General features: G+C 42.2%; 1 protein-coding gene and 1 long non-coding RNA gene across 5 annotated transcripts in view; one reads left to right on the forward strand and one right to left on the reverse strand.

Moving 5' to 3' along the window:
* LOC106935107 (uncharacterized) overlaps window positions 1–12,843 on the reverse strand; it is a 27,126-nt gene that overhangs the window by 5,115 nt on the left and 9,168 nt on the right. The window lies entirely within an intron of this gene.
* On the forward strand, window positions 5,844–9,425 carry LOC106935105 (B2 bradykinin receptor). The gene is made up of 2 exons (XM_015015417.1): window positions 5,844–6,688; window positions 8,228–9,425. Exons 1-2 carry the CDS (start codon window positions 6,669–6,671, stop codon window positions 9,264–9,266), a joined length of 1,059 nt encoding a protein of 352 aa, XP_014870903.1. The 5' UTR covers window positions 5,844–6,668; the 3' UTR covers window positions 9,267–9,425.

Below are 12,843 nucleotides of genomic sequence, written 5' to 3' on the forward strand. Positions count from 1 at the left end.
CACCTCATTCAGATCAGAAAGGAAACTCCTGAAGCGGTCAGAGCAGCTGGAACTGATCCAGACGATAAAACGTTTCCTGCTGATTCAGTTGAACTTTTCATGTTTCCTGTCTTTTCTTAATCTTTTAATATTTTTGTTTTATTTTTCTACCCTGTTTATTCTTAATATTTCTATTTTCATGATCAGTACTTGGGTACAGCAGCTGTTTTTAATGGGATTTATAAATAAAGTTGAACTTAACCTTGAGTGACAGACGGCTCAGTCTGGGGTTACATCAGGATCTTCTGAAAGGAGGAAACGAGTCCTGAGCTCTGCATCTTGATGCTACTCTGCTTTATCATTTATATTTCCTTTAGTTTCATCCAAATGTGTCTTTATAAAAATGTTATGCTTCACATTATGTTTATATTTATATTTGAATGTTGCGTAATGTTTTTCTAAGTACCTAAGAACAGGAATTACAAGTTTCTTCAGGCTGAGTGTTCAAACTTTTTACCACAACAACCAAAATGTTTTCTCCTCTAACTGAGTCCAGATGCTTTGAGCTGCTGAACGACAAACAAACTGCAGGCTCTAAGTTTCCTTCACCTCACTAGAGGTCAAAGGTCATTCCACAAGTTGTGCTTCAGAAACTGCTGTACTTCAGATATTTTTTCCTTCAACTTTTAATCTTTTTTTTCTGCTCAATTATATTTAATTTATGAAGGCAGAGTTTGAGTCATAACCACAGAAAGCCTGTAAGAGGCTTGAGGACAGAAAATTCCTTCCAAATCATCGAACTCCCCCACACTTTTCTACTATAAACACTCTGAGCCAGAAATGCAAACTTTTAGCTTCAACTGTTGACGCAAACACGTCCATTTGTCTTTTTCCTCCTCAGACGTCAGACTTTCCTGGACTATTCAAAAGAAGAATGAAGACAACACGGCTCAGGGTTTAAATATGAAGGTTAAAAATCTTTCATGTGTTGATGATTGATTGGGTGACTCACACTGACCACCAGAGGTCCTCCCTGCATTTAAAGCCACATCTCTGTAAATGTTCACTTCTTCTCCATGCAGAGGCTGCGCTGTCAGAAGCAGCTGTTAAAACAATAACTGGAGTTTGTCCTGTTGTCTGGAGGCAGCCTGGCGTTCAGCAGGCGGGCGGCGCTAATGGCCGACACGCCGCACATCAACAACCCTGCAGACAGGCAGGAGGAGACAGGAAATGAGCAGAATGTTTCCAGACAGCAGCGGGCTCCTGGTCCAGACGCTCATGTTGTTCAGAACCGAGTCGGTTCTGAACAGAGAGCAGCAGCGACACGCCTGTGGTTGTGGTCAGGTTTATGGCTTTTCAGCCTGAGAGTTTAACACCCAGGAACAGTTTCAACAGACAAAATGTCACAACTTTCACACTCATAATGTTGTTTATCACGGCTTTATTATGTGTTTATTGTGGTTTTATTATATGCAATCATTGTATAAAAAAAACATATATGACCTTTTTGTTCACTGCCTGACCTGAAATCAGTTAGGATTAGTAAAATGACTTTCAGTTTGTTTTTGTTGTTACATCTGGTTTGGTTCTAAATGTGATGACATTCATTATTGGCTCACAGTAATAATCAGTCACACTAAACAATAACAGGTTGTGTGTTTCTAATGTCAGCCTCTGGTTCAGCAGCTAATTCCTGTTTTTAATTATTCTTTGTCAAATAATCATATATTATATTTACATTAATGGAACTGTTTATATCAGAGTGAAGACTTTGATCAAATGAGACGTTTCCATTTGTTTCTTTTAGGAAACGGAGGAAAGGTCGACTAAGAAAAGGAGGAAACTGAATTTGCTACATTACCGGGAAGTTCTTCCTGCAGTCTGATTGGACTGTTTATCTCCATGGAGACGCCCTGCAGCACCGGTGAGGAAGACAATGGCAGATAAAACAATCAGCTGCGCTGGCCGAGCTGCAGGTTTCCACTCTGCAGCCGCTGCTCTCTAATCACATCACCAAGCAGTGAAGATTATCTTCCTGGTGTCGCTGCGTCACATCAGCCAAGACTGCAGAAAGTATTACTGTTATAACAAAATACCATCCAGTCACCAACACCATTAATGCTTGTTGCTCATTAATCTTAAAACCTTTAGTTATTTATACTCTCCATGGTTTTAAAATACAGCTGATTTATAAGTTGAATGTTTTTATTACATTTGGTTGGATAATTGTTAGTTCTGCTGTTTATCTGAGGTAGATGAAATGTTCAGATCAGAGTTTGAGCTGGAGGCTTAAGGGTGGAGCTGTTCTACCCAGAACACACAACCTGATTAAACTGGGACATTACTGGTGCAGAAAGACGCTGGCGGGTCCGAAGTGGCATCGGGCTGATGAGATTAAATCTGCAGGGAATAACAGATTCATCGCTTGGTGTTTTCCAACAGTTAGAGGCTCTAATGGGTCACACCGACAGACAGCTGGAGGCGCCAACAGCTGCAGCTCTGCTGCTCCGGGCAAAATGGACCGGAACCGAGACTTACACTTAAAAGAAACTTTTAGATATGTTTAAAAAGATACCTGTTGTAAAAGACAGAGGACTACTTTCATGGGTGGAAGGATTCTCAGTGACATGAGCCAGAGCACATGTTGCTAATTTAGATTCAGATGTTTCAGATTTCTCTCAGCAATTTCCTTTCAGGAAAGCAACTAAAAGAAAATCAGGGGACTTTTTTCTGTTTTTAGAGACTTTTAACATGTGGAAGCCCCAAACTCTGGAAGCACCAAACTCTGGAAGCACCAAACTCTGGAAGCACCAAACTCTGGCAGCACCAAACTCTGGCAGCACCAAACTCTGGAAGCACCAAACTCTGGCAGCACCTAACTCTGGAAGCACCAAACTCTGGCAGCACCAAACTGTGCGGTGACGGTGCCGTCGTCTGACTCCAGTCTGGTTGAGCAGTAAATCTGTCTGCTGCTAGAAAAGCTGCAGGTTTGGTTGCATAACTAACAGTTAGAATCACTTCAGGGATTTTAGTTTGCCATGGCAACCGTCTCCTCCTCCTCCCCACACACACTCTCATGTTCACACACACAACTGCATGATTCAATCAGCAAAATGACTTAATGGACCAGAATATTTATGGATTTTTTATGGTAGTCATAACATTTCTAATAATAAAAATCTTCTAAAAGGTTTTCCCACAAACTGGCAGTACGTCAGATCAGTTCTGCTCCTGATGTGACTCAGAGCTGCTCTGACCTCATCCACCCGTCACTAACACACCAAACTCCAGCTGATCAAAAACATTTAGAAAATCTGGTTTTGTGGCAGGAATAATGAATAAGGTGATGATTTTTAAAAACAAGACTGGATCATTTACTCAGGACTTCCTCTAGTATTTGGTTAAATGTTGGTAAGAAAGCTACAGCTATGGGATCTTTTTAAAATTAGATATTAAATATATTCCTCTGACAGGTTAAAGCTCCTTAAAAAGCCAAACACACTCTGACTGTCCATCTTCTCTCTAGTTCCAGTCGCTCAGACGTCCTGAGGTTTAAACCTTTTACTGTGTCTTGTTGCTCAAAGCTGCTACACAAGTAAAATTTGATTTGCCTTCATACTGTTACCTCTTTTCTCTTTTCTTTTTTCAAATATATTATACTTTTATGAGATTTAAAACTCATAAAAATGAGTAACTTTGTAGTTTTAATAAGACATTTCTCCTGTGTTTGGGAGAAATACAGGAGACTCACCTGAAACAATCTCCAGCTGAACAGAACAGTTTCAGATCCTGATGTTCAAATGCTGCCTGCTCCTGACTGATACCTTCAGCTTGACTGAAACTGGAAGCTGCCAACATGAGCCAGTCAAAAACGCGTTGAGGAAAACTTTTATGAGACGACAACCGTAGAGCTACGACAAGCAGAATGTCATCTTCTAAGAACTGTACGGACTGTGAAGCACGGTGGTGGCAGCATCATGTTTTGCTGCACAAAGCGGATTAAATGGTGAGGAAGGAGTAGATCCTCCAGTTAACAGATGAACGGACAGCCTGGAGCTCAAACAGGACAGTAAACCCGGTCCGGCCCGGTCCGGTCCGGACACAGCAGGCTGACATTAAGCTTCTGGGTCGGCTCTGATCTCAATCCTGTGGAACGTTTCTGAATCATGCTAAAACTCTGGGTGTGTCCCAGGAAAACAACACGAAGAAGAGGGATCAGGTTTCCTGTCAGAATCAGACCAGGAGCTCCACGGTTTCCAGCAGAGAGGAGAGCCAAACATGGCCGACAGACACGCTGAGCACACACCCTGCTGAGTGACGTCAGGCTGCTTCATCAGAGGAGACGTGGCTCAGCTGGACGCCAAACACAAACAAATCCAACAAACCTCCACTACATATGACTGACATATGACTAACCTCAACAAAACAACAGAGTTGAAAATAAACGATGGAATTATCGAAATCTACTGACAGCAGACATACATTTGAGCAGATAATCAGATAATAACGCAGGTTTTGCAAGCACATCAGATGGTTTCATATTTCCCCCCAATGGTTTCTGCCTGATTGAGTGGAACTCTTTCCCAATCATTACAGGTTGCACTCAGTGCTGCATCTCAGGATGAAATATTCAGAGTAACCGAGTCGTTACGGGGAAAACCTCCAGAAACTGGTCACTGCTGCTAACAAGCAGGGTAACATTTTATTTGAAGGCATGTGCATAAGACTGACATGACACTGTCATAAACATGACATAACACCTGTCATGAACATAAAGGAGTCTTTATGAATGTTTATGACAGTTGTCATGAAGTGTCATTCGGTAAATAAGGGCGCTTTTAATGCAAAGTTGCTCTAAAAGTCCATTAAAAGTCAATTAAAAATGCCAACTTTGCATGATTTTGTAAATTATGCTAATTTAATGCAAAGTTGGCATTTTTAATGGACTTTCTTAATGGACTGGAAATAATCTTCCATCCACTTAAGCAAAACTCCATCCTCTCTGTACCAAATCGTTCAGGCTGAATGTTCTGGTCCTTTCTACTGACACCAGTCTCACCTTATGTGTTTTTATTCTGGTGTTTTACTCTATTTACCATCTGGAAATCATCTCCCACTTAAAAAATCTGCGGCTTGCTTTCAGATACGTGCCGCCCATTCCTGTCTGCGTGAAGAGCCTGCTGCAAACCAGAACACTTTGCTTGTTGAAGTAAAAGTCCTTTTAAACTTGAGAAGTGTCTCTGCTGGCGACTTTCTGTCCCAGTAAAACCGCAACCAGCCGGTTTACTAACCGACTAATAAATGCCTGGTGTCAGTGTTTGTCACCCTGACAGAAACGTCACTTACCCATTGAACTTTGCACCCACAAACTCAGATGTGTTTTATTGAGATTTTATGAGGTGGAGCAAAACAAAGAGGACGGAAAATTCAGTTTTAACATAAAAACAAAGTTAAGAAAAGTGTGGCAGGCATATGGACAGGTTGGAGAATATTAGAGAACATCTGGCATCATGATGGACCAACTGGAGACAAGAAGGACCAATCAGAGACAAGATGGACCAACCAGAGACAAGATGGACCAACCAGAGACAAGATGGACCAACTGGAGACAAAATGGACCAACTTGAGACAAGAAGGACCAACCAGAGACAAGATGGACCAACCGGAGACAAGATGCACCAACTGGAGACAAGATGCACCAACTGGAGACAAGATGCACCAACTGGAGACAAAATGAACCAACTGGAGACAAGATGGACCAACTGGAGACAGAGACAAGATGGACCAACTGGAGACAGAGACAAGATGGACCAACTGGAGACAAGATGGACCTGAGACTGGGTTAGGAAATGTTCTTCTGTTGATGGAAGGCCAGCTTTGTAACTGCCTTTATGTGGCTCTGACGGTTCAGGTGAGAGTTTATCCTGAACTCTAGTTTCCAGCTGAAGTTGATTGTTGACTTTAGGTCTATAATTCTAGATCTATAACTCCAGATCTATAACTCTAGATCATTCCTCTTTACCTCCAAAGACTTTCAGCTTCTGTTCAGCTGCAGAAAGTTTAGGCTCTTCCATACATTTATCCGTTCTCAGCATCTGTTCAGTGATTGGATGGTTCAGACTCAGCTGATGACATCACCAGGCGATCTGTGTAGTCATGGCAGCTAATCTTAGTTCCTGTTATAATCTGAGCCACTGTTGCATATAGATGTTGAACAGGAGGGGTCAGAGGTCAGAGCCCTGAGGTACTCCACATGTGACATGAGGAAGTCCTGGTTCTGTTGGTAAACATGAACCAGTCCAGAACTGGAGCAGAGAGTCCGGCCTGGTTCTCCAGCCGGTCACCTACTCTGAGGTCCAACAGAACCAGAACTGTGGTTCTTTCAGTCCGTTGTGACTGAACAGATAAAACAAGGCAAAACCAAATAACCTCTGTAAACTCTTAGAAGTACAAGAAGCTGCTGGGTTTTTTACATGTGTTTATATAAATGCAGCCATAAAGCATCTCAGAGCTGACAGGGTGCAGGCAGGAGCTGAGAGCCAATCAGAAGCGCCGCAGCGCGCTGACTGAACTATAAACTGGCTTTCCCTTTTTGGCTGACATCACACTAATTGCAGATTCCTCAGAGGAGCGAGTCACGACAGACAGCAGAGTGTTACTGGGACGCGCAGCATCTGGACTCAGGAGAAATGACTCTTCCAGCTACCAGGTACGACATCTTAACGCTTCACACACTATCTCATCTGGGAGGAGCTGCTCCTGTCAGGAACCAGCAGATCTGGATGATTAAATGGGCTAAATATGTGGAAAGATTGCTTTTGTAAACTTAAAATATCTCACAGTATAATGCTGAGATAGAACAAGATGGAATATGGTTAAATAAACTGTAAGTAAAAGTTGTTCTTTTTAAATACTTTGGTTTCTGGTTCTAATTTTAGAACTTTGAGTTAAATACTAATAATTTTTAATCTTATTTTTTTAAGATAATAATAGAATGTATCATGATGTCAAAACTTTTGTTTTGCATATTCAATGGAGTGTAAACTTATTTATATTTCCACTTTTTATTAATTTTCCTCATGACATAACCTTATAATTACATGAATCCAGTGTAACGTATATATAATGCATATTATATCCACCAATAACCCTGTTTTTATGTTTTGAGTTGTTTAATGTACAAAATAAAAATAAAAAAACCAAATTTACTTAAATGAAAAAACATTTTTTTTATTTAAGGAAGCTTAATATTCATAAACAGATCAAACATGATGACAGAAAAGAGACTTTTGTTTTTTCCTTTGTTTTGCTGCTCATTACTGTAACAAGGTAATTAACTCAGCAGAATCACTTAGAATCAGGTAAAACAATTACAGACGACATGCAGAGGAAGCAGAGAGCACGTCAACTATTATAGGTTCTGCACCAGCAGGGAGAGGCTGGTTCTGTTTGAGGCTCTGGTTCTGTTTGAGGCTCTGTGGTTCTGTTTGAAGCTCTGTGGTTCTGTTTGAAGCTCTGTGGTTCTGTTCTAGGCTCTGTGGTTCTGTTCTAGGCTCTGTGGTTCTGTTTGAGCCTCTGGTTCTGTTTGGGTTTAAAATGTTTCTGTTTCTGCAGCAGCTCTACTGACTGTCATTAATATGAATCCAGATTTCCACAGCAGATCCCAGGACCAGAACATGTAGTGAGAAAATCGACAGTTTGTTTGGGAACATGAGGCATTTTAGCTCTCATAATAAAGCAGAATATTTCCGAAGTCACTAAAATAAAACTAAAAATATAAAACAATCTCATCTGGTCAGAGCAGCGTCTTCCACATGTTCACTGTTTCCTCCAGAACTTGAAGCAGACTTTCAGTCGGTGTCCCACAGAGAGATTCTCCCACCTGAGCCGTGGATCTCTGCAGCTCCTCCAGATCTACTGTGATTAGCCATTTTTCTGGTTAATGCTCTCCTCTTCCAGTCAGAGATGTTTGCAGTGGTTGCTGACTGAACAGAGATGTTCAGATTTTTATTTTGGTGTCACAGTAAAGGGGCTGAAAACAAAGATTTAAAGATTGTTATTGTTATTTCCATGCTTCCTTTTCCTTCCAGTTAACTTTTATGTACTACTTGTTCTGTCACATAAAATATAAATTAAATGTTTGTAATGTGACAAAATGCAGGGATGTCTGTTCATTTGAAACCAGTGAACCTTATAATATCTCTTTCCAATATTAAACAGTTTGTGTTGTATATTATTTTCTTTGCAGCTTCCCTGACCTCAACGCCACGGCGATGTACAGCGACCATGACGGCGCCAACGTTACGGGCTGTCCCAACCCGGAGGCCTGGGACTGGCTGGCTAGCGGAGCGCCGGTCTACATTCTGACCATCAGCATTCTGGGAATCTTCTTCAACCTGTTCGTCCTGATGGTCTTCATCCTCCACAAGAAGCCCTGCACCGTGGCCGAGATCTACCTGAGCAACCTGGCTGCTGCCGACCTGGTTCTGGTGTCCTGTTTGCCTTTCTGGGCCGTCAACATTTACAATCAGTTCGACTGGCCTTTCGGACAGTTCATGTGCAAAGTCGTCAATGTGGGCATCAAGATAAATGTCTACTGCAGCATCTACTTCCTGGTTCTGGTTGGCATAGACCGGTATGTGGCGCTGGTGCACGGTTTGTCGCATGGAAGGATGCGCAGGCCAAAGTATGCTAAGCTAGGATGCCTGCTAACGTGGGGCTTCGGCTTGTTGCTCAGCATTCCCACATTCATCTTCAGGAAGGTGAGACATTTTCCTGAGTATGGAGTTTACGCCTGCTACCTGGAATACCCGAACCTGATCGTAGAGATTCTCTATGACTGGATGCTGCTGGTTCTCAGCTTCGTCATTCCTGTTTCCATCATCTTGTTCTGCACTTTGAGGATCATCCGGGCGCTGAAGAAGCAGTCGATAGAAAGGTTCAACGCTGAGAAGACAGAGCAGAAGGCCACCATCTTGGTTCTGGTGGTCCTGCTGGCCTTCCTCCTCTGCTGGGTGCCGTTCCACCTGGTCACCATCCTGAACATCCTGGAGCGGGTCCAAGTCCTGGGAGGGTGCCAGCTGTCGTCCGCCCTGGACATCTGCAACCAGATCTTCACCTACCTGGGCTTCTTCAACAGCGTCCTGAACCCAGTGCTGTACGTCATCGTCGGGAAGAACTTCAGGAAGAAAGTTCGGGAACTCATGAAACAGTGGCGGATCAAGAGAACGACGACGTCTGAGTCCACTCGCTCCAATTTATCCTCCACACTCAAGACTTTAGTCTGAAACATCCACCAAACGACGAGCTGCTCAGCAGAGATGTAAATATGTGTTCATATGATAATAAACTGTATACGGTTTTTATGTTACTTGCAGGAAACTGTTGCATTTCAAAACAAAATCCTTTGGTTTTATTATTATAAACTATAAAGTATAAGTTTTGTTTTTCACTGTTGAGTAATTTTTGATTGAAGATGTGTTCATGTGCTGCAAATATAGAAGTGACTTAGATGAAGTGAACAGTTTCTGTGAAATAATGTCTGTAAAAAAGCTTTCCATACTCAGGTTTAGAGAGTAGTAAGTGAAAACTAAATAAAGTTGCTTTTCTCATTGAGAAAGCCTTAAATGAAATATGCACTACAACCACAAGCAAACAAAAAATCCATAGCGGCTTTAAATGGCTGAGGTACGTACGGGAACTGGCCACCGGCTGGCTGAGTGTTTTTCTGCTGCCTCTAAGTCATCCTCTGCAGTTACAGCAGATTTTCCAACTGTGACACACAAGCATGCTAGTTTGTGGTCAGCGCACATCAACTGTCTCGTTTTACATTTCTATCCACACAGCGTCTGACGGCGCAGCGTCAACTCACTGTGGGCTGTGGGCGAGGGCGCAACCCAGCCGGCCCGAATAATGGAGACGGTACGGCAAACAGGAAGACTGGCCTGACCACATACACTAGGGATGAAAATAGTTGTGAAAATAAAATGTGATGCAAGCAAAGAACCTCAAATGGAAAAATATCTGCAGAAAAGGCAGCGTTTATTTTCTACTAACTCCGTTTTATTTGCCGGCTCTATCTGCAGCCATATTTACTCCAATGCTGATGTATCAGGGTCATATTTAATGATTTCTGCCTTTATGTTCACATATTCTATGTGTTTGTTTTAACTTGGATGCTTTCCTGGTCAGAACTGCATAAAATCCAAAACACAACAGATCCATTTTGGCTTCCGATCCAACTGAAAACCAGGTCCTACGTACGCATCAGTTAGAGCACGTTAAAGTTAACGGAGCCTGCAGACTGCAGGCGACTTCGTTTCCGATTGTCCGACCAACACAGAGCTGGAGTCTGTTTTTGTCAGAGCTGTCAACAATTTGATGAAACAGGAAGTGAGGCTCTATGGCAAAGTAAAACACTTCCGCTCTGGGGAAAATACAGACTAGAAAAGTTAGCGCACGCTGCATGTTTTAGACCCATTAATTCTTGTGATTTCAAGTGTTGATTCAAACATTATTTGATCCTGATTCATCACCTGGTGACTCAAATGTCTGCAGAGGAGCCAAAACGCAGCTTCACTCCAGAAAACTTTCCAACATTTCATAAGCTGAGCTCTGAGACTCTGTGACGCATCTGGTGTTGATTCAGTAAGAATACGTAGAAAAAATGTTATCCAGCTTTTATAAACATGGAATGACTGAGTATCGTGATGACAGAGTAAATTAAACAGCTGGAAACTCCAGGATAAATAAAACGTATCCAACGGCTGAAACCCAAATGCAGATTTAGCTGAAACACATAAATGTTTGATAAATTCTTGAAAGCTCCTCAGACCCTGAAGGGCCAAAGTGAACGACAGGAAAAGGAAGCAAACTATCAGGAAAGGAAGAAATGAGCTTCTTTATGTTCGTTTTCACAATATGAAGCTACATACAGTCAACCCAGACTATTTCCCAGAATCCTCTACCACTGCCATGGATGTGTCTGTGTTCCACTAAAGCCTGTTGATGCATATTTCACACAGACCTAGAAGGAGTTTGCTACCATCCAGCGGTAGGAAAACGATCACACCAAACTGAGCCAATCCTCATACAGACATCAGTATCAGATGTTTCACTCATCTCCTCCTCAACAGTAAAAACAAATAAATCCGAAAAATGTTACATTCTGGCGTCATTCACAATAATTAAAGTTCTGCTTCTAATGCAGTGAAACATTAGAGTGATGTATGGGAATGATTTCAGACCATTTGGAAAGGCAGATCTGGATCATTTCATCATCAAACTTCCTCACTAATCGTTTTCAGTCAACATGTCATGAAGATAATAACACTGATGATCTTTACAGGAAGAAGGGCCAGAGAAGTATTTTAATCTGTTCTGAAACCCATTCTGCTCTGGTCTGGAGCTTCCTGCTGCATCATCCACAAACTGATTAGTTTTAGCTAAACCTCTGAAGGTCATCATGATCTTCATCACTGCTTGCATCTGTTTAGTAATCCCCGTGGCATCCATAACGGTGGCAGAATCATTCTAGCACAGTGGTTCTTAATTTTTTTTGAGGTACCAAACCCACCAGTTTGATATGTGCATTCACTGAACCCTTCTGTAGTCATAAATAAAATATTATTTTTCCCCCCAAATTTAAGACTTAGGGGAGACCCAACTAGAGTCTAGTTAGGTCACCCCTAGACTCTAGTCTAGTCTAGACTCTAGTGTAGGGATGACCCTAGACTAGAGTCTAGGGGTAACCTAACCCATCTAGAGACTAGTTGGGTCACCCCAAGGTCACTAAGTCTTCTTAAAAGGTAGAGTCTCTGAGAACAGTTCTTCAAAATATAGTCAGTGTTTTCAGCAAAGTTGAGCTGACTGTCCAGGAACGACCCAAATTTGCCACAGTTTCAACAGGTTGGCCATCGAGAGAAACTGGAACCACTTTAAGGTCTTGTTTAGATCATTTAATTAGCTCTACATTCTTAAGAGAATGAAAAATGTATAATAAATAATAAAGACTTTGCGGTATTCTGATTTAGTAATGTAATTATATTAGTTGTGTTACCACCCCCACACCACTAGAGGCAGTACCAACCCCGAAAAGATGCGACTAAGTAGCAGATTTAGAAGTACACCGAAAGCTACAGAATTTGGTAAAAACTGTGAGCTTTGCTGAAGTAATTAAAGACACAAGTTCAAATCCATGCTGAGAGTGGAACTCCTTCAATCACTGCTCCTCCACAGCTCTGATTGGCTAAGCAATGTAACGTGATCCTTTGCAGCAAGTGATGGCAAAGCGGGGCGTCATCACGACTTTACACAGTGTGTCTTTACCTCCGCGGCAGAGGCTCCGCCGAACCCCTGAGACCGACTCACCGAACCCCTGGGGTTCGACCGAACCCAGGTTAAGAACCACTGGTCTAGACAAACTCTGACTCAAACATGGAAAGATGAACATAAAAAACTATAATCCTTCAGAATCTCTCAGAAATGACTCAGCCACATGGATATTTTCCAGTGTCTCCTGGTCAGTCGTGTTCTTCTGCCTCTTGTGACGTCATCAACACCTGACACAAGAACCTGAATTTGCTTCAACTTGTTCAAATTGCTTGATAAAAGGTCTCAGCTTGTAGTGGAAATCTGCACGTCAGGAGCTAAACAGATCAGATCGGTTTCAGAGCGGAAACACTAACAACAGTTAGCCTATCAAAGCTACTCAAGCCTAAGGTAGCATCTCAATGCTAACATGTAGCGGCTAACGCTAATGTCAGACTACAGTCCACATTTCCGAAACTCTAGACCAGGGGTGTCAAACTCAATTTCACCGAGGGCCACTTCAGCATATTGGCCCCCCTCAAAGGGCCACATTGA

This window comes from Poecilia latipinna, unplaced genomic scaffold (assembly GCF_001443285.1).
Source record: "Poecilia latipinna isolate Pla-1442-1.1 unplaced genomic scaffold, P_latipinna-1.0 Scaffold1910, whole genome shotgun sequence".
Taxonomy (NCBI): Eukaryota; Metazoa; Chordata; class Actinopteri; order Cyprinodontiformes; family Poeciliidae; genus Poecilia; species Poecilia latipinna.